Source organism: Drosophila miranda (assembly GCF_003369915.1).
Source record: "Drosophila miranda strain MSH22 chromosome Y unlocalized genomic scaffold, D.miranda_PacBio2.1 Contig_Y35_pilon, whole genome shotgun sequence".
In the NCBI taxonomy this organism is placed as follows: Eukaryota; Metazoa; Arthropoda; class Insecta; order Diptera; family Drosophilidae; genus Drosophila; species Drosophila miranda.
In genome coordinates, this window is record NW_022881620.1 from 3,284 (window position 1) to 23,585 (window position 20,302).

At 45.3% G+C, this 20,302-nt stretch overlaps 4 protein-coding genes and 1 pseudogene across 7 annotated transcripts; 2 read left to right on the forward strand and 3 right to left on the reverse strand.

Moving 5' to 3' along the window:
* Nucleotides 1-571: 571 nt before the first annotated feature.
* On the reverse strand, nucleotides 572-3,437 carry LOC117194297 (annotated as a pseudogene).
* Nucleotides 3,438-4,221: 784 nt separating this feature from the next.
* LOC117194299 lies at nucleotides 4,222-20,004 on the forward strand. Its single transcript, XM_033398874.1, has 2 exons — nucleotides 4,222-5,206; nucleotides 19,819-20,004. The coding sequence occupies exons 1-2, from the start codon at nucleotides 4,363-4,365 to the stop codon at nucleotides 19,923-19,925; spliced, it is 951 nt and encodes a 316-aa protein (XP_033254765.1). The 5' UTR covers nucleotides 4,222-4,362; the 3' UTR covers nucleotides 19,926-20,004.
* Nucleotides 9,798-14,297, forward strand: LOC117194298 (protein three rows-like). 4 transcript variants are annotated; one of them, XM_033398870.1, is made up of 4 exons: nucleotides 10,052-10,143; nucleotides 10,209-11,210; nucleotides 11,262-13,556; nucleotides 13,596-14,297. In XM_033398870.1, exons 2-4 carry the CDS (start codon nucleotides 10,233-10,235, stop codon nucleotides 14,172-14,174), a joined length of 3,852 nt encoding a protein of 1,283 aa, XP_033254761.1. In that variant the 5' UTR covers nucleotides 10,052-10,143; nucleotides 10,209-10,232; the 3' UTR covers nucleotides 14,175-14,297. The 4 variants fall into 4 exon arrangements, with proteins under 4 accessions (XP_033254764.1, XP_033254761.1, XP_033254762.1 ...); XM_033398871.1 differs by having other exon boundaries at nucleotides 11,262-11,939; nucleotides 12,096-14,297; XM_033398873.1 differs by having other exon boundaries at nucleotides 9,798-10,139; nucleotides 10,187-11,210; nucleotides 11,262-14,297.
* On the reverse strand, nucleotides 14,288-15,115 carry LOC117194300 (MORN repeat-containing protein 3-like). Its single transcript, XM_033398875.1, has 2 exons — nucleotides 14,526-15,115; nucleotides 14,288-14,457 (listed from the first exon to the last, which is right to left on the reverse strand). Exons 1-2 carry the CDS (start codon nucleotides 14,980-14,982, stop codon nucleotides 14,312-14,314), a joined length of 603 nt encoding a protein of 200 aa, XP_033254766.1. The 5' UTR covers nucleotides 14,983-15,115; the 3' UTR covers nucleotides 14,288-14,311.
* LOC117194301 (calcium release-activated calcium channel protein 1-like) lies at nucleotides 15,186-18,105 on the reverse strand. Its single transcript, XM_033398876.1, has 2 exons — nucleotides 18,058-18,105; nucleotides 15,186-16,372 (listed from the first exon to the last, which is right to left on the reverse strand). Exons 1-2 carry the CDS (start codon nucleotides 18,088-18,090, stop codon nucleotides 15,833-15,835), a joined length of 573 nt encoding a protein of 190 aa, XP_033254767.1. The 5' UTR covers nucleotides 18,091-18,105; the 3' UTR covers nucleotides 15,186-15,832.
* Nucleotides 20,005-20,302: the final 298 nt, after the last annotated feature.

Below are 20,302 nucleotides of genomic sequence, written 5' to 3' on the forward strand. Positions count from 1 at the left end.
GCCGCGTCCTTGCCGCTTGTTCATGCTGCCACTGACCAAAATAGAACGGATCCATCGTCGTAGTACTGTTTTCCCTTCCGCTGCGCTTGTCATGGCGCCAATGACCCACATAGAGGCGATGCACCTGGCCATCAGGGGACTCCCGCCGCATGGATCCGTAGCCATGAGTTGGCCCCGCTGCCACTGGCCTCGTACACCAATCCACGACGGCTCGATTTCACTCCATAGCCGTGGTGTTGGTTCCTCAGCCACTTGCCCTGATAGCGGCCATGTCCTCCGGCAGGATAGCGCAGGCTTCGAACACCATTGCCGCCACCAGCATGGCACGACATGTTGCAGACAACTGAGCCCCAGCCCCGCTTTGGGTTTGTCATCTGTGCTCTTCTTTCGTGTCCTGGGGTGCGTGCGGTGTCCCTTTTCTAATCAACCCAACCATGTGTCCTGGCTCCGTTTGCCCCCATCCAACAACTTTCGTTAGCTAGTCGCTCTTCCAGTCGCTCCTGGCACGCAAGCCTAACGACCTGATGGAGGTCAGGCGGGGGGAACGGCAATAGAAAATCGCTTGCTTCGGTTAAATATAGGTAGAAAAAATCGTTTAATCGTACGTGTATAAATTACAGCGCAATTTCGCTTACATATTCGCCTATCAATATCAAAATTTGGGCTAACACGATCTGGTTCGGTTCGAATTATTGGGTTCTTACACACTACGTGGGCGAGGGAAGACTGCGCTATGGATGAGGTCTGGGTCTGACATCGCGAGCGATGGCATACCACTAAAATACAATACAGATATTAGCGGACGCGCCAACTAGTTACAACAAATATACAAGCTAATATTGAGGAATATTTAGTCAACACAGTGGTTTAAACTTGAAAGTAGTATTCCTTTAGTTTGGGTCTTTCATCATTGCATGCGATGAGTACACAGGGGTTACGATGTGTAAAGGTCTTGAGCTTAAAGAAACATTGCTCGGGGCACAATCCTTTAGAATATACGTACTCATACTGTTTTTGTATAATAAAAATCTACTGCCTTCTGCGTATCACAATTTGCATCAACTACAAATTTACAAAATATTCACTTATTTAGTCTGAGGATTGACGGCGAGGCCTCTGGCCCACTGCCGTAAGTGTCTTTTCTTTTCGTTTTCGTTAAGTTTTCAGAGAAGGATCGCCGAGATGGTTTATTGCTTCGTGGGATCCTCGCGCGATTGATACTGCTAAACGATGTCGCCGGTGGCACCGTAGTGGATGCCGTTATTGCGATTATGGTTGTTATGGTGCTCGAGGTGATCCTGTTCCATCTGCTCCTTGAGGATCTCCAGCTCCCGTATGCCGGAGACCGTCACCTCGTACTTGTGCGTCACCAGAGACGATAGAAGTGTATGGCGAAAGCCAGGAAGATAATCATCACGGGTATCAGCACACGCAGGCCGACCAGGCCGCCGGCGGCTCAGATCATAGAACTTTACCCAGCACAGTATGGCTATCTCCAGCAGGAATAGGATCAACCCCAGCAGCGTCGAAAATGCCCACGCCGTCTCAATGTACCAGTGCAGGCGCTCGTGCGGCGACTCGTGCACCAGGGAGATGCTGTGCAGGTTGCACACTACCTCGATGTTCGGCAGGATGCAGGTGCTAATCATCAAAGCCAGCATATGCACGGCCACCAGCATAGTGGTGCAGATCGCAAACGCCACTAGCATTCCGGGCGGAACCTTTGTGTCGGGGTCCAGCTGCACCTCCACCATCGCCACCTGTGGGGGGACGCAAAAGAGCAGAGGTGGGAGATTAGTGAGAGTCGTGGATGGGCTACGGGTTACTCTGCCAAGATCGCCGCTCTCAGGAGGCAATGCTCCTCCTATTATTAATCCAGCATTCCACACAACGGGCGTTGATTTTTGCGGACCCTTTATCACAAGTCGGAAGTCAGAAGCAGGCCTCCTATCAAATGTTACATCGCTGTCTTCGTATGCTTTAGCACCAAAGCAACTCATTTGGAAGTCGTTCGGGATCTATCTACAGAATCCTTTCTGGCAGCATTAAGGCGTTTTATAAGTCTACGTCCCAAACCTCGAATCATCTGGTCAGACAACGCTACAAATTTTGTAGGAGCAAAAAATGAGCTTTTGGAGCTTCGGCAAATGTTCCTCAGCGATCCTCATACGTCGACTGTGTCACATCTCTGCGTTTCTAGTGGAATCGACTGGAAATTCATCCCCCCTCGCTCACCTCATTTTGGGGGTTTGTGGAGGCGGCTGTTAAAGCAGCTAAATATCATTTTCATCGCATCGTCGGGACCTACATTTTACTCTTGATGAAATTTCAGACCTTGGCTTGTGAAATCTCTGCTTTGTTAAATTCCCGTCCGCTTTATGCAATTACAGAAAGTTCCGATGATCTAGATGTGCTCACGCCAAACCACTTTCTCAATGGAGCCCGAAAGCTGCATTCGACGAGCCAGATGTGGCGCATCTCCGGGTCAACCTACTTAGTCGATGGCAGCGGCTGTGTCAAATGAAGCAGGCGTTTTGGAGAAAATGGAGCACGGCGTATCTTTCGATTCTTCAGGAGCGGAGCAAGTGGCGGTCATCGTCTCCAAACATCAAGCTAGGAGCGCTCGTCATGATCACCATTAAGGTGGCCGCTTGGCCGCATTGAGAGCGTCATCCAGGAAAAGATGGAAACCATCAGAGTAGCCGTCATCCGCACTCAAAAGGGCCTTTTTCAAGAGGGCCGTTGGAAAAATAGCGGTTCTGCCCCTTCAGGATGGATCTGTTGAAAGCCTTTGCCTTCCAACGGGGGTGAATGTTCAAATAGCACCTAATTCTTGCCCTCAGCCGCTTATTTTGTTTGTTACTTATGTCTATGTCACTCATTTGTTTGTTAAAGCTCTGCGCTTGCTTGCCCTGCTAAACGCTCTCTGCCAGCTCGCTCTTCGCTATCTCCGCTTTGCGTTTGCCTACGACGTCGGCCGAGCGAAGCTGCGCCTTGCGATCGGAGCCGCAATGTAAAGGGCAGGCAAGCCACACATGCAATTTGGATGTCACGCATTAAAGAACATATCGTAATTTTATTTCTGCGCCGAGTTTTATTTAATTCGAAATAATTAGTCGGCCGATTGGGGATAAAAAACATTATCTCCACAGCTTCTATGGGGCTTATATGAAAACAGGGCGAACATTTGGTAGAGAAGATAGTGGAAATTGTTTAAACTTATTTTACAATCAATTCCAATAAAAGGAATATTTAAAATTGTGTGGTGTTGTAGAAAATTGATTTATCAATCGGATAAAATTACGTTTTCAGAGCTGAGGGCCGTAGCTAGTAATATTAAACCAAATATTAAAATACGAGGAAATGTACAATAGAATCGTCAGTAGACTTACGGTATTTTTTGGTATATTTCTGAGGGCTGCATAGATTTTATCCATAAGACGCGATAGATCAGGTCACACTGAAACACACTCAAACGAAGCGAAGCGCTGGTAAAAAAAGTGACAATAATGTCTGCCGATAACACTTCCTTTTCATCAGCGAGCGAGACCGGTCGTGTTTTTTCTTAACAGTCTGAAAGGTGACTTTTTCCAAGCAACAAAGGCTTAATTAAAAGTGATTGTAAAAATTGGATCATTGTTTATTTCATACAAATCTTCATCAATATATAAATTATTCCTCTTTTCATTTCCCAAAGGAGAGGTAAGTCTTTGGCAATCTGGTTAAACCAGCAAGTATGGCGGACGCCGGTCACTCGGTGTCTGCCAAATTGAAACCCCTGATCAGGTGGCAAAAAGCGGTGGCAAAAAACAATAGCAAAAAACCTCAGTGCTTTGTGTTCAGGTGTGAAAGAGGACATATTCGACAGCTTGACTAACGAAAAGTACCCAGCAAAAAAGATGCGCAAGGAACAAAAAAGCGACAACACCAATACAGACATAAATAACAAAATGCTGATAGACGATGACAGTAACAAAATGGTGGAGGCTTCTGACGGTGTGACCGTTCACAATTCTTACACAAATGCCATAAATGGTTTTACTGGAAATACTGAAATGACTAAAACACTGAATAAAAATACTAATCCGATTATAAACCCATCAAATGTAGGTATCGAAAGAGAAACAGTGCTGTATAGTGAGTGCCACATCGGGGATGCGGCTGTACTAGTATCGACTAAGAACAGTACCATCTTCGAAAACAAAAACACCAAAAAATGGCTTATTCTTTTTTAAAAAAATAAGACACCTTAAAATCAAAGGAATTAAAGAAATCGTAGCTCTTGCGCCTACACTATACAAGATTTATTTTAAGGTTTTCAGCGAAGCAAATGATTTAGTTTTAAATGAGGAGTTAAAAAAAATGAATTTAGTGGTATTTATACCAAAAGACTATGTGGAATCCTATAGAGTAATTAAAGGGGTGCCCCTCGGTTTTTCTGAGAATGAAATTATGGATAATATTACTTCTAACATAAAAATTAGGTCAATTGAAAGATTAGCAAGAAGGCAGAAAATTACAACCGATGACAACAACGAAACATTCAAGCTCATACCATTAGAAACAGTCAAAATTGGTTTTGAGGGTTCAGACATCCCAGAAAAGGTATCTCTTTTTGGGATATGTGGGATGAAAGTAAGCATATATGTTCCCAGAGTAAGGCAATGTTATAATTGTGGCAGACTTGGTCACACTTCGACCAGATGCAAATCAGCTAGGAGGTGCTATAAATGCGGAGTCGAGGAGTGCAATGGTCTCAAATGTATCCTTTGCAATGGGAAAAATCACTCAGCTAGGGACAGACTGATGTGCCCAGTATGGGAAAAGGAGATGGACATTAACAAAATAATGACAATCAAAAAAATCGCGAGTAAGGAAGTGCTTAGCACTTACTCAATCCATCAAAATTTTTCGCTGTTAGATAATTATGAAAAAAACTATCCAAAACTAGATATAAATGAGGAAAATGTTCAAAACAAAAACGTTAAGGCAAATGAAGTTTTAAAAAAACACAGTTATGCGAGCAGGTTAGTGCAGAGACGTTTGGTTCCTGCACAAAAACCCCACTATCACTTAGAATCATATACCAGCGATTCTAGTAATCACGTACCATTTTTTGAAAACAAAGAACTAAAAGAAAACAAATTGACCATTCAACAGATGGTTGACATGTTGTCTCGTTTAGTCGACTCAAATGATGTGTCACATCCATCAAAAAAAGTGACCAGTACAAATGATTACAATATGGAACATAATGCAGACAGAAAAATTAACAAACAGAGAGAAACGAACCTTTTTAAAACATCTAAATAAATATGAAATTTTTACAACATAACATTCAATCTATTAAAGCCAATAAAAACGACCTAGTATTCTACTTAAACAATGAAAACTTCGACTTTGCCATTCTGGCTGAAGTTTTCTCTCACGATCTCCGTTTTAGGAAACTAGCCAACTTCAATAGGTTAGAAAAACATAGAGAGGACGGTTATGGAGGAGTGGCGATTGCCTACAAAAAAGAATTAAGAGTTAAAAGACTGATATATGAGACAGAGCAAGATATAATTATAGCAAGAACCATCAGCAACAAAGATAAATTTCTTATCACCTCAGTATATTTTGAACCTTTGTTGTCTCTTGCATCCTTCAAGCAAGCGATTAACAATTTCCTTGAATATTTAGATGCATTCGGAAAAGTCATAATTGCAGGAGATTTTAACGCAAGACATACCTTTTTTTGGAGACAGAACCAACAGTGAAAAGGGAACTTTTCTCATGCAAGCTATGTCAAATGCTGGCTACAGTCTAGCAAATGACCACAGTCTCACATTCAGAAGACACATCGACTCAACATCAGGGTCTGTACTCGATTTAACTTTTACAAAGGGTATTCATATAGAGAATTGGAAATGCGAAAAGTTTTACCTAGGAGGCAGCCACCATCACCCAATAACCTTTGAAACAGCAGGATATCAACACAAACTCAAAACTTTCCTTGCCAAAAACAGGCTACTGAAAAAGCTAAGCCAGTTTGAGGCCGACAAAGATATGGATAATTTAGCGAAGAACATCCAACAGGAAATAAAAGCAGCTACTTATGAAATCAAAAACAAATGTCCAAAATTATGGTGGGACGAGAATTTAGCCAAACTATTCAGGGAGTTTGCAGAGTCGCAGAAGAAGGCAGCTTCAGAACCCTCCTTTCAAAATTATTGTTCTGCTGTTAACCTCAAGGTTAAATGGAAAAAATCTGTTAAAATTGCCAAAAGAACTAGCTATGCCAGGAAGTTAACAGAGTTAAATGTAAAATCGAACTCAAGAGAAGCCTGGAGATTCCTCAGAAATCTAAAAAACTGTCAAGAGAACACCCCAGAAATTTTCGACCCTGACAAAGCTGGGCCATACCTGGAATTCCTTAACGAACAAATAACCTCAGAAGCAAAGGATGTAGACGAAGAAATGTACTCAACCAAGAACAATGAAAATCCTTTCTTTTCCTTGGAAGAGTTAGAGGCTGTGTTAGTCAGAAACAGAAAAACGGCAGGAGGAATAGATCACATCACATACGAGATGCTGAGTGCTCTCAACACTAGTATAAAGACAGAACTTGTACATTTTTACAACCGTCGAGTGGCTATGTGCGATTTCCCAGTCGAATGGAGATCTATCAGAATTGTACCAATACCGAAAAAAACATGGATCTGACTGACTTAAAACATTTTCGACCCATATCCCTCATTTCGGTTCTAGCCAAGACAGTAAATGGCATGGTGAAAGCCAGGCTGGAAAAGCATATACAAGAAAACAAGAATATACCCTACAGATCTTATGCATACCAAAAAAAACAAGTCTGCAGCGATGTGCATAAATGATGTCATCAATGTGGTAGCGGCAAAGAAAAAGAGCAAGGAACACGTTACTCTTGTGGTTGTTGACCTCAACAATGCCTACAATTGTGTCAACCTGAAATTCTTAAAAAGACTAATGGAAAATGAGTGTTTTCCTAAAACATACATTGACTGGATCATCAGTTTTATGCATAGCTCGCAAACGACGGTCAACACTTTTTCCCTTTGCGGTCTCGTCACTGACAAAACCGAAAAAGACCACGCAGAAGCGGTCTCTCACTGAGCAGAACACTTTTTGTCTCTTCGCTTGTGTTATGTGTTTCGGGTTTTCGGTTGAGCCCGACACACGATCGGGTCTCACAATAACAGCTTAGAGAGACACTTTGGTCAAGCGCTCGCAGCAAAAGTGTCTTTAGATGAGCAGAACCCAAAAAGTGTCTGAGTAAAGTGTTTTTAGTTTTTTATTCGTGTTTATGTTTATTTATTCATGTTTTTCGCATCTTATGGTTATGTTATTGTAATATTTATACTTATATGCGAATTTTCTGCAAACTGAAGAGACATGGATATGGATGTATGTATATATGTATGTATATATTTTGTATTAATACGAATTTAGCTTAACCACTAACAATGAGTTAATATTTTCCGCACTTAAAGAGCAACGTTTTTCATTCAAAATATAATGAAGTGCTGAAAAGGCTCTTTCGACCGATACCTGAGTGGCCGGTGTAGCCAGCACCACCTGTGCGAGCGAATTCAAGTGTGGTGATCTTAGCTTCATGTCGTTAAAAAGCTGCAATATATCGGCATTTAATGGTAAACGGCCATTGTTCATAGCAAAGTTCTTCACATCAGTAAAAATTTCGGAAAGTTGTTCAGGAACAGGCTCATTTTGGGTTTGGGACAGTGTCTGACACAATTCACGAAGGCAAGTGATCGTTGCCACAGCCACCACACGTACAAGCACGCATACATACGCAAAAGACACTTTTTTCGTTCGCTCGCGACAAGATGCTCAGTGAAAAACAGGAACAAAAGAGAAGTGAAAAAGTCGGTCTTTGCTTGAGCGAAGAGCGAGTTGAGCAAAAACAGATTTGATCGGGTCTTTTCAGTCCCTTTTCTCAATGTGTTCGTCAATGAGAGGTTGTTAGCAGACACGCCGAAAGTGTAAACAGTTATTTGCGAGCTATGGTTTTATGTCTATGAGCCTACTGAAAATAGGGGAAGCTGTTCAGGTAGTTCAGGGAGGAATCCCACAGGGCTCTTGTCTGTCGCCCCTCCTTTTTAATGTATACACAAAAAGACTACATCAGATCTGTGATAGAAATACTCATATGATGCAATTTGCAGATGACTTCGTTATAATCTCTCCCAACAGAGAGTTTACTGTAGCGGTTGAAAACCTTAATAAAAAACTAAATGACTTTAACCTTCTATGTGGTGATCTCGGTTTTAGCTTCAATCCAAGCAAATCTGCAGCAATGAATGTAGGAAAAAGACAGGTCAGAGCGGTAAATATTTCTGTTAGAAATGTGCCTATACCAAATCGAAAAGATATCCGTTTCTTAGGCAGACTGATTAGCGCAAACATGTCAAATGTCAGTCATGTAAAAATGGTTAAAGAACAAACAAAAAAATGCAACAGACTCCTCCAGCTTGCGACTACTATCAAATCAGGTCTAAAACCTAAAACAAGTACCAACATCTTCAAAGCTTTTATTAGAACAAAACAAGAATATGCTATCACAAGTTTTTCAGACATGGGATCTGGAGCAAGTAAAGATATAGAAATAGCGCAAGCTAAATCACTCAGAAGGTGTGTTGGGGTGCCACCTGACACAAGCAAACACGAAATTTTTGTCCTCGCTGGTGTAATGCCACCTGTTTTCAGGAAGAAATGAATGAAGAATGAAGAATGAAGAAATAAAAACTATATTTTATGAGATTCTGAACAAGTACAGAAAGGACGACTGGAACATTCTATCAACAGATGCCTCAGTTACAGAAAGTACATGTGGCATAGGAATAGTAGAATGGCCTAGTGGAAATATCCACAAGTACAAAATAGAAAACAGATTATCCTCAGTAGGTGCCGAACTCGTAGGCCTTAAAAAGGCCTGCGAACTATGTCTTAAATATAATTACAAAAAGGCTTTGATTTTAAGTGATGGATTAGGAGCTATTAATTTAATTAAAAATAAGAATACAGACTCGTACCTAGTGAATGATATTCACAACATAATTAACCAATCAGACATTCAGAAACTTGACATTCTATGGGTCCCTGGTCACAAGGGTGTGGCCATCAACGAAAAGAGTGACATAGCAGCAAAGGCTGCTACAAGTGAGGGGTTTACAATAAATATAAAATACAGCTACAAGGAGGCTCAAAGAGAAATTAGGAACTTTTTAGTATACAAATGGAATGAGGACTACAGGACGAAGTGTAGGACGAAGGGATCCAGCCTCATAGACATATTTCCAGACATACCCAGTAAACCCTGGCATTTTTCTCTTAAATGGAATGCTAAAAGCATCAAGACCATTAACAGACTTATGACGGAACACACATACGACAAAGTCTTCCTACACAGAATCAAAGCAATTGACTCAAATATCTGCGAAACGTGCAATGTAACTGAATATGCCGAACACCTGATCTTCGATTGCCAAAGATTTGCCGGGCTCAGAATATTAATAAAAAAAGAGCCGCTACATCTCAGAGAGCTGGCAATCTTCATCAAAACTGCTGACTTAAACTTTTGACCCCTTTTTTCTTCATCATGTTATAAAGTAATTTCAGTTTATTTTCTAAAACAGTTAAGTAATTTTCCTCTTTTTTTTTATATACCGACCTGTCAAACTCGCCAAACTACATCACCAGTATCTGATCAATGTGGCTACAGTGCTACGATCAAAATTCCGATCATCCTTGAGATGATTTAAAACAAACAAAAAAAAAATAATAATAATAATGTCTGCCGATATAGTGAAACAGTTGAAAGGCACTCGATCCGATGTTGAGGCTGCGGCCACGACAATTAAGCTGAAATTCAAGGAATTCAGCAAGGGCATCGGGATAAACGACGCCTCCTTTCCGCTAAGATATGAGTTGAGCGTGTTGCGCCAGCTGTGTGTCGCCTTGAAGGACAATCTGCACCAGCATGACGATCTCTACTGCGACATTGCGGCCACCGTGGTACCACACGTGGAGCCCTACGAGGAGAAGCCGAGCCTGTGGGAAGCTCATCTAACGAGCCTGCGGTACATACATCGTGAGCTTTGTCAGTAGGTAAGTTGAAGAACCAAATGCTTGCTGGCTGGACGAAGTGTAGTAATTGTACGGGTGCTTCGCAGAAATCCCTGACGGAATGCCAGAAAATGTACGGCCTAGTCCGATCGCAGCCCTGCCGCCTGCAAGGGGAGGCTGACTACAAGTTTTATTTGGACATCCATCTGACGCACTTCAATGGCATTCACTTGCAAATGCAGAAGGAGACGTTGCCCATCGCCGCCACAGATCAACTATATTACGCCTTGGAGGCAATGGGTGTCCTCTTTGACACCATGCGCCAGCGTAAAGTGGCAAAGAATGCGGCTCTCCTGGTCCAGCTGAATGATGCCCTGTTCAGCAAGCGAGGCAAAGCCTTTCTGATGTACCTGAGCGCCCTTCCGCCCGAGAGCACGACGAAAATGTACGACCCGCTTCTCAAGCTCCTGAGCTGCAGCTGGGCCACACCCAGCTCTGAGCTGACTACTCAATTACTCACGGAGTATCTGGGCCTGGTTCTGGCACTGATGCAGATCGACATGTTTTCCATAGAAGCGCCGCTCGAACAACAACTGGCACTGAAGTTGCTGCGCATTTGTCGCGACCTGTACAAGGACGTCTCTCCGCAGAACTACTCCATCCAGCTCCTCTACTACTATGTCAAGCTGTTGTACGTGCGCGAGGCTACGGCGGACTTCAAGCGGACTTACATCGATCTGTGCAAGAAGTTCGTCTACTTCTTCGAGCACAAGGGCGCGACGCACGCCAAAGAGCAGTGGTTCATGGACCTGCTGGTGTTCTTCCAGCGCCTGCAGATGCTGCTTCATCAGAGCAGCAACAAGCCTCCCTTAGACATTTTTTGGCAGCAGCTCGAGGGCGACGACAGTCCCGAGGTATACACCGCCCACTTTCAACTGCTGCATGGCTGCCTTGGGCTGACGGTGAACGTAGTGAGGAGTCCGCTGGGGACCAGCTGCTCCAACGAGGCCTGTAAAAGAATTCGCAGGCATTGCCTTCTCTCCTTCGGGATGTGCGCCCTGGAAGCTTACGTTAACTGGCAGCCGACGACCGAACAGAAGTCGGACAAGGTACGTCTGCCACAGCTGGAAAACCTTTTGCCTAATGAGCTTCCTCTTCAGGCACCCTATAAGCCGCTCTTGGGCATTCTTGGCTACACCTTGGACGTGGCCAAGAGCATGAAGTGCCTGGGGCCCTCCGCCATGGAGCTAGACAAGCTGGTGCGTCTACTGGCACTCGTGGCCGAAAAGGTAGCGTGTCCCGAACAAATGTCCCTTGTGCTGGCCTTCTTGGAGCCCTTGCAACATCTACGACCGCTCATCACCAGCCAGAAAATGCTTAGTGTGCTCCTGCGAATCTACAAAGCCAGTGTCCACTGCAAGAGCTCCGACATGGCCAACCGTCTGCAGTCCACCTACCTTGCGGCCCAAACGAATCCCTCGCGGTTGCGTTCACAGCTCTTCGTCCACTACCACAATGCCAATAATACGGAGAAGTGCGTCTACGAGTGGCACGAGTCCAGTCCTATGCCCAACCCCCTAACCCCCGCCCAAAAGAAACAGCTATACGATGTGGATCTGTTGGCCGTGCTGCACTTCCAGAGTGCGCGGCCCGTACCCCTGCTGCAGTCGATACTACGCTGCCGTCACAATGACTACCACCTGGTTCTCCTGGCACGCAAGATGCGCACCGACAGCGAGGTGGTGCGTCAGTGCGAGGAACTGCGCTCCCAGCTGCAAAGCACGGCCCTCAAGCAACCGCTCAGCCGCATGCAACAGCTGGCCATTGGCCATACCAGTATCAGTGTGCTGCTGGAGGCTTTGGAGGCACAGAAGACCAAGTTCTCGATCAAGGAGACGGCCGAGAACAGCCTGGAGGAGTTAATCGTCAAGAACAACTTGCTGGAGCTCAACATTAAGCGGGAGCATCGCCTGGTGGAGTTGGCTACATCGGCCATCGCTGGCTTCGCGGCCTTCTTCGAACGTGCAGACCAAGAGCCGCTCGGCTGCGACGATACACCAATCGACTGGGAAGCCCTGATCGACGATGCAGTTGCTGCAGCCATGGCTCTGTCCACCATGGGCTACATGGCGCAGGCCGATGAAGCCTGGCTGCTGATACTCAGGATTGGGCAAATGCTGGACGAGAGATTCACCTACCTGCGAGCCCTGACCCACTTCCTGGGACAAGACCACCTGAGTTCTAACCAGCAGCTCCAACTCTCCGAGGAGGTGGATCGAGCGCAGGAGCTGCTCGACGATCTGTGGCCTCAGCTCCAAAACGGATGGTTCTTTAAGCGCCAACATACTATAGTGATGCTCTGCATCTGCCACATGGCCAGCTACTATGCGCGGCAGGACTGTCTGTGCCACGCCCAGCTGCTGTTGCTGCAGGCCGAGGAGCTGCGCGCCCAGTTCGATGAGCGAGTTGGCAAGAGCGACATTGTGCAGATCACAATCCAGACAGTTCGTTTTCGATTGGACTACAGGCGGAAGACGCGGTGCAGCAGCCTGCCTAGGAGGCCGTTGCCCCTGCGACACCTAGACACGCTGGTCGACAGCGTGCGCAACTACTGCACAGTGTCCAGCGTGGACCTGGGAGCCCTGCAGCTGCTGCTGGCTGACCTCGTGAGGGAGAGCACCGAGTGTGCGGCCAATCGGCTGACCGCGCCGTTCGCCTTTTACGGCACCACGCTTAACCTGGTGCTGCAGTCGGGTATGGCCCTGCGGACCATTGAGGTGCTCATCTCGTGGCTCTGGATGAACCTGCAGAATGAGTACCTGGACCAGGCGCAGTCCAAGCTGCGCCTCCTGGACCATTTGCTCGCCATCAAGCCGCTTAGTCGAACGCTGGTGGAGCAGACATCGGCCAAATACATCCCCGCAATAGCCGCCAAGGAAGATCACAAGGCGAATGCCATGAGCGAGCTGACCAGCAACATGCTGCTCATGCAGCTCGTGGAGCCGATAAAGAAGCAGAACCAGCTGGACGTGGCCACACTCAAGTCTCTGCCCATGCACGAGCCAATTCCCACCAGCCATCAGCTGCAGCGCTATGTGAGCAAGCAAGGGATGCCGCCCCATCTACGGGACAGCATGCAGCTGCAATGTTTCTACTTTATCGTGGGATGTCTCCATGCCCGCTTAAACTTCTTGAAAAGGGAGACCGATCAGCTGGACGACTTCTACGTAGGGGCAGGCAATTGGCTGCAGGAGGATCCCGTACGCACCGCCACACTGGGCTCCATGCTCATCGTGCACGAACTCTACCACATCAACTATCTTCGCTTCAGAAAGAAGAGCAAGGAGGCTCTCAGCTATGCGGAGGCAGCTCTCAAATCAGTGCCCCAAACGGCGGAAATCAACTATAGCTTCAACCTCATGGTCCAGATAAAGACGGCCCGGTTTGAGCTGCATCTCGTTGGCAAAGCGAGGGCGAAGACCATTAGGCGAGCCCTCGCTTTTAACACTTCGCCAGAGGATAAACGCAGGAAAGGTGTTGTTGAGGGGACTACCAAGGCAAAATCATCTGCCAGAAAGACGCCCAGGTTCAAGATATACACGGAGCTGGAATTGCGACCACCCATCGGCTGCAGCAACAGCAGCAGCAGTAGCAGCAAGAGCGGCAATGAGAACACGCCACCATCGGATCATGTGGATCTGAATGCCTGCCAGACGATCGAGATAAGCGATGACGATGCTGCTTCGGTTTCAGCTTCGACTCCGGCTCCCTCTCAACTGAAACGATCCCAATCTGTGCCAGCCAAGGCCACAAAGACACGCTCCGCTAGAATTGGTAGCCAACTAAAAGTACCAGAGATCATCGAATTGGACGATACCATGGAAGAGACGCCTTCCACCTCATCGGCAGCCTCAGTGAAGCGGTATCCGACTAGTGATGCAAGGAGCTCTCGTGCCCGCAACAGGCAACTCGAGGAAACGCCAGCGACCACGCGGGGACGACCACGTCGGAAGGTACCGGAGCCTGCACCCCAGCAGGAGACAGTCAGCCTTAGGCGGCGGCAAAGGAACTGATCAGAACTGACACTTGCATAGGCTTATAATAGTTTATAGCTAATATTTGTTTGTAGCTTGTCCTTATTCCATTTGATTGTGTATTTATAAACGTTATGGCAAGGAGATCGACCTTCCAGAGAATGTCTAAAATGTTCTTATTGCTTGAGCACGCGTATCAGCGAACTCTTGCAGATGTCCTGGACCCACCGACCAAACTGAATCCGATTCTGTCCGTGGTCGAAGAAGCCAGCGCCCGACTTGCAGCCCTCCTGGAACTCTCCCACATAGCGCTTTCCGTTTGCTGAACACAGACGAAACATATGGATCGACGAGGATTCTACTGAACTTTCATTTTGTTAGAGGACTCACCCGAGAAGAGGACGCCCCGTCCGTGCATGGCATCCTGGAGCCATTCCCCCACATAGACGCGTCTGTCCGCATACCAATGTATGCCGCGTCCTTGCCGCTTGTTCATCTGCCACTGACCAAAATAGACGGATCCATCGTCGTAGTACTGTTTTCCCTCCCCGCTGCGCTTGTCATGGCGCCAATGACCCACATAGAGGCGATGCACCTGGCCATCAGGGGACTCCCGCCGCATGGATCCGTAGCCATGACGTTGGCCCCGCTGCCACTGGCCCTCGTACACCAATCCACGACGGCTCGATTTCACTCCATAGCCGTGGTGTTGGTTCCTCAGCCACTTGCCCTGATAGCGGCCATGTCCTCCGGCAGGATAGCGCAGGCTTCGAACACCATTGCCGCCACCAGCATGGCACGACATGTTGCAGACAACTGAGCCCCAGCCCCGCTTTGGGTTTGTCATCTGTGCTCTTCTTTCGTGTCCTGGGGTGCGTGCGGTGTCCCTTTTCTAATCAACCCCAACCATGTGTCCTGGCTCCGTTTGCCCCCATCCAAAAACTTTCGTTAGCTAGTCGCTCTTCCAGTCGCTCCTGGCACGCAAGCCTAACGACCTGATGGAGGTCAGGCGGGGGGAACGGCAATAGAAAATCGCTTGCTTCGGTTAAATATAGGTAGAAAAAATCGTTTAATCGTACGTGTATAAATTACAGCGCAATTTCGCTTACATATTCGCCTATCAATATCAAAATTTGGGCTAACACGATCTGGTTCGGTTCGAATTATTGGGTTCTTACACACTACGTGGGCGAGGGAAGACTGCGCTATGGATGAGGTCTGGGTCTGACATCGCGAGCGATGGCATACCACTAAAATACAATACAGATATTAGCGGACGCGCCAACTAGTTACAACAAATATACAAGCTAATATTGAGGAATATTTAGTCAACACAGTGGTTTAAACTTGAAAGTAGTATTCCTTTAGTTTGGGTCTTTCATCATTGCATGCGATGAGTACACAGGGGTTACGATGTGTAAAGGTCTTGAGCTTAAAGAAACATTGCTCGGGGCACAATCCTTTAGAATATACGTACTCATACTGTTTTTGTATAATAAAAATCTACTGCCTTCTGCGTATCACAATTTGCATCAACTACAAATTTACAAAATATTCACTTATTTAGTCTGAGGATTGACGGCGAGGCCTCTGGCCCACTGCCGTAAGTGTCTTTTCTTTTCGTTTTCGTTAAGTTTTCAGAGAAGGATCGCCGAGATGGTTTATTGCTTCGTGGGATCCTCGCGCGATTGATACTGCTAAACGATGTCGCCGGCGGCACCGTAGTGGATGCCGTTATTGCGATTATGGTTGTTATGGTGCTCGAGGTGATCCTGTTCCATCTGCTCCTTGAGGATCTCCAGCTCCCGTATGCCGGAGACCGTCACCTCGTACTTGTGCGTCACCAGAGACCGATAGAAGTGTATGGCGAAAGCCAGGAAGATAATCATCACGGGTATCAGCACCACGCAGGCCGACCAGGCCGCCGGCGGGCTCAGATCATAGAACTTTACCCAGCACAGTATGGCTATCTCCAGCAGGAATAGGATCAACCCCAGCAGCGTCGAAAATGCCCACGCCGTCTCAATGTACCAGTGCAGGCGCTCGTGCGGCGACTCGTGCACCAGGGAGATGCTGTGCAGGTTGCACACTACCTCGATGTTCGGCAGGATGCAGGTGCTAATCATCAAAGCCAGCATATGCACGGCCACCAGCATAGTGGTGCAGATCGCAAACGCCACTAGCATTCCGGGCGGAACCTTTGTGTCGGGGTCCAGCTGCACCTCCACCATCGCCACCTGTGGGGGGACGCAAAAGAGCAGAGGTCGGGAGATTAGTGAGAGTCGTGGATGGGCTACGGGTTACTCTGCCAAGATCGCCGCTCTCAGGAGGCAATGCTCCTCCTATTATTAATCCAGCATTCCACACAACGGGCGTTGATTTTTGCGGACCCTTTTATCACAAGTCGGAAGTCAGAAGCAGGCCTCCTATCAAATGTTACATCGCTGTCTTCGTATGCTTTAGCACCAAAGCAACTCATTTGGAAGTCGTTCGGGATCTATCTACAGAATCCTTTCTGGCAGCATTAAGGCGTTTTATAAGTCTACGTCCCAAACCTCGAATCATCTGGTCAGACAACGCTACAAATTTTGTAGGAGCAAAAAATGAGCTTTTGGAGCTTCGGCAAATGTTCCTCAGCGATCCTCATACGTCGACTGTGTCACATCTCTGCGTTTCTAGTGGAATCGACTGGAAATTCATCCCCCTCGCTCACCTCATTTTGGGGGTTTGTGGGAGGCGGCTGTTAAAGCAGCTAAATATCATTTTCATCGCATCGTCGGGACCTACATTTTTACTCTTGATGAAATTCAGACCTTGGCTTGTGAAATCTCTGCTTTGTTAAATTCCCGTCCGCTTTATGCAATTACAGAAAGTTCCGATGATCTAGATGTGCTCACGCCAAACCACTTTCTCAATGGAGCCCCGAAAGCTGCATTCGACGAGCCAGATGTGGCGCATCTCCGGGTCAACCTACTTAGTCGATGGCAGCGGCTGTGTCAAATGAAGCAGGGGTTTTGGAGAAAATGGAGCACGGCGTATCTTTCGATTCTTCAGGAGCGGAGCAAGTGGCGGTCATCGTCTCCAAACATCAAGCTAGGAGCGCTCGTCATGATCAAGGAGGAAACGCTGCCACCATTAAGGTGGCCGCTTGGCCGCATTGAGAGCGTCATCCCAGGAAAAGATGGAACCATCAGAGTAGCCGTCATCCGCACTCAAAAGGGCCTTTTCAAGAGGGCCGTTGGAAAAATAGCGGTTCTGCCTCTTCAGGATGGATCTGTTGAAAGCCTTTGCCTTCCAACGGGGGGTGAATGTTCGGAGCAGAACCCAGCCGATTAGCTGCTTGCCAAATAGCACCTAATTCTTGGCCCTCAGCCGCTTATTTTGTTTGTTACTTATGTCTATGTCACTCATTTGTTTGTTAAAGCTCTGCGCTTGCTTGCCCTGCTAAACGCTCTCTGCCAGCTCGCTCTTCGCTATCTCCGCTTTGCGTTTGCCTACCGACGTCGGCCGAGCGAAGCTGCGCCTTGCGATCGGAGCCGCAATGTAAAGGGCAGGCAAGCCACACATGCAATTTGGATGTCACGCATTAAAGAACATATCGTAATTTTATTTCTGCGCCGAGTTTTATTTAATTCGAAATAATTAGTCGGCCGATTGGGGATAAAAAACATTATCTCCACAGCTTCTATGGGGCTTATATGAAAACAGGGCGAACATTTGGTGGAGAAGTTAGTGGAAATTGTTTAAACTTATTTTACAATCAATTCCAATAAAAGGAATATTTAAAATTGTGTGGTGTTGTAGAAAATTGATTTATCAATCAGATAAAATTACGTTTTCAGAGCTGAGGGCCGTAGCTAGTAATATTAAACCAAATATTAAAATACGAGGAAATGTACAATAGAATCGTCAGTAGACTTACGGTATTTTTTGGTATATTTCTGAGGGCTGCCATAGATTTTATCCATAAGACCGCGATAGATCAGGTCACACTGAAACACACTCAAACGAAGCGAAGCGCTGGTAAAAAAGTGACAATAATGTCTGCCGATAACACTTCCTTTTCATCAGCGAGCGAGACCGGTCGTGTTTTTTCTTAACAGTCTGAAAGGTGACTTTTTCCAAGCAACAAAGGCTTAATTAAAAGTGATTGTAAAAATTGGATCATTGTTTATTTCATACAAATCTTCATCAATATATAAATTATTCCTCTTTTCATTTCCCAAAGGAGAGGTAAGTCTTTGGCAATCTGGTTAAACCAGCAAGTATGGCGGACGCCGGTCACTCGGTGTCTGCCAAATTGAAACCCCCTGATCAGGTGGCAAAAAGCGGTGGCAAAAAACAATAGCAAAAAACCTCAGTGCTTTGTGTTCAGGTGTGAAAGAGGACATATTCGACAGCTTGACTAACGAAAAGTACCGAGCAAAAAAGATGCGCAAGGAACAAAAAAGCGACAACACCAATACAGACATAAATAACAAAATGCTGATAGACGATGACAGTAACAAAATGGTGGAGGCTTCTGACGGTGTGACCGTTCACAATTCTCACACAAATGCCATAAATGGTTTTACTGGAAATACTGAAATGACTAAAACACTGAATAAAAATACTAATCCGATTATAAACCCATCAAATGTAGGTATCGAAAGAGAAACAGTGTTGTATAGTGAGTGCCACATCGGGGATGCGGCTGTACTAGTATCGACTAAGAACAGTACCATCTTCGAAAACAAAAACACCAAAAATGGCTTATTCTTTTTTGAAAAAATAAGACACCTTAAAATCAAAGGAATTAAAGAAATCGTAGCTCTTCCGCCTACACTATACAAGATTTATTTTAAGGTTTTCAGCGAAGCAAATGATTTAGTTTTAAATGAGGAGTTAAAAAAAATGAATTTAGTGGTATTTATACCAAAAGGCTATGTGGAATCCTATAGAGTAATTAAAGGGGTGCCCCTCGGTTTTTCTGAGAATGAAATTATGGATAATATTACTTCTAACATAAAAATTAGGTCAATTGAAAGATTAGCAAGAAGGCAGAAAATTACAACCGATGACAACAACGAAACATTCAAGCTCATACCATTAGAAACAGTCAAAATTGGTTTTGAGGGTTCAGACATCCCAGAAAAGGTATCTCTTTTTGGGATATGTGGGATGAAAGTAAGCATATATGTTCCCAGAGTAAGGCAATGTTATAATTGTGGCAGACTTGGTCACACTTCGACCAGATGCAAATCAGCTAGGAGGTGCTATAAATGCGGAGTCGAGGAGTGCAATGGTCTCAAATGTATCCTTTGCAATGGGAAAAATCACTCAGCTAGGGACAGACTGATGTGCCCAGTATGGGAAAAGGAGATGGACATTAACAAAATAATGACAATCAAAAAAATCGCGCGTAAGGAAGTGCTTAGCACTTACTCAATCCATCAAAATTTTTCGCTGTTAGATAATTATGAAAAAACTTAACAAAACTAGATATAAATGAGGAAAATGTTCAAAACAAAAACGTTAAAGCAAATGAAGTTTTAAAAAAACACAGTTATGCGAGCAGGTTAGTGCAGAGACCTTTGGTTCCTGCACAAAAACCCCACTATCACTTAGAATCATATACCAGCGATTCTAGTAATCACGTACCATTTTTTGAAAACAAAGAACTAAAAGAAAACAAATGTGTCACATCCATCAAAAAAAGTGACCAGTACAAATGATTACAATATGGAACATAATGCAGACAGAAAAATGAACAAACAGAGAGAAACGAACCTTTTTAAAACATCTAAATAAATATGAAATTTTTACAACATAACATTCAATCTATTAAAGCCAATAAAAACGACCTAGTATTCTACTTAAACAATGAAAACTTCGACTTTGCCATTCTGGCTGACGTTTTCTCTCACGATCTCCGTTTTAGGAAACTAGCCAACTTCAATATGTTAGAAAAACATAGAGAGGACGGTTATGGAGGAGTGGCGATTGCCTACAAAAAAGAATTAAGAGTTAAAAGACTGATATATGAGACAGAGCAAGATATAATTATAGCAAGAACCATCAACATCAAAGATAAATTTCTTATCACCTCAGTATATCTTGAACCATTGTTGACTCTTGCATCCTTCAAGCAAGCGATTAACAATTTCCTTGAATATTTAGATGCATTC

Coding starts and splice junctions, on each gene's coding strand:
- LOC117194299 (XM_033398874.1), top strand. CDS start 4,363: ATGAATTTAGTGGTATTTATACCAAAAGACTATGTGGAATCCTATAGA. Junction 5,207..19,818: donor CGACTCAAATGATGTGTCAC/ATCCATCAAAAA, acceptor CAAATGTGTCAC/ATCCATCAAAAAAAGTGACC.
- LOC117194298 (XM_033398873.1), top strand. CDS start 9,826: ATGTCTGCCGATATAGTGAAACAGTTGAAAGGCACTCGATCCGATGTT. Junction 10,140..10,186: donor ATACATCGTGAGCTTTGTCA/GTAGGTAAGTTG, acceptor GACGAAGTGTAG/TAATTGTACGGGTGCTTCGC. Junction 11,211..11,261: donor CCGAACAGAAGTCGGACAAG/GTACGTCTGCCA, acceptor CTTCCTCTTCAG/GCACCCTATAAGCCGCTCTT.
- LOC117194300 (XM_033398875.1), bottom strand. CDS start 14,982: ATGACAAACCCAAAGCGGGGCTGGGGCTCAGTTGTCTGCAACATGTCG. Junction 14,458..14,525: donor ACGGGGCGTCCTCTTCTCGG/GTGAGTCCTCTA, acceptor GTCTGTGTTCAG/CAAACGGAAAGCGCTATGTG.
- LOC117194301 (XM_033398876.1), bottom strand. CDS start 18,090: ATGGCAGCCCTCAGAAATATACCAAAAAATACC. Junction 16,373..18,057: donor GAAATATACCAAAAAATACC/GTAAGTCTACTG, acceptor GTCCCCCCACAG/GTGGCGATGGTGGAGGTGCA.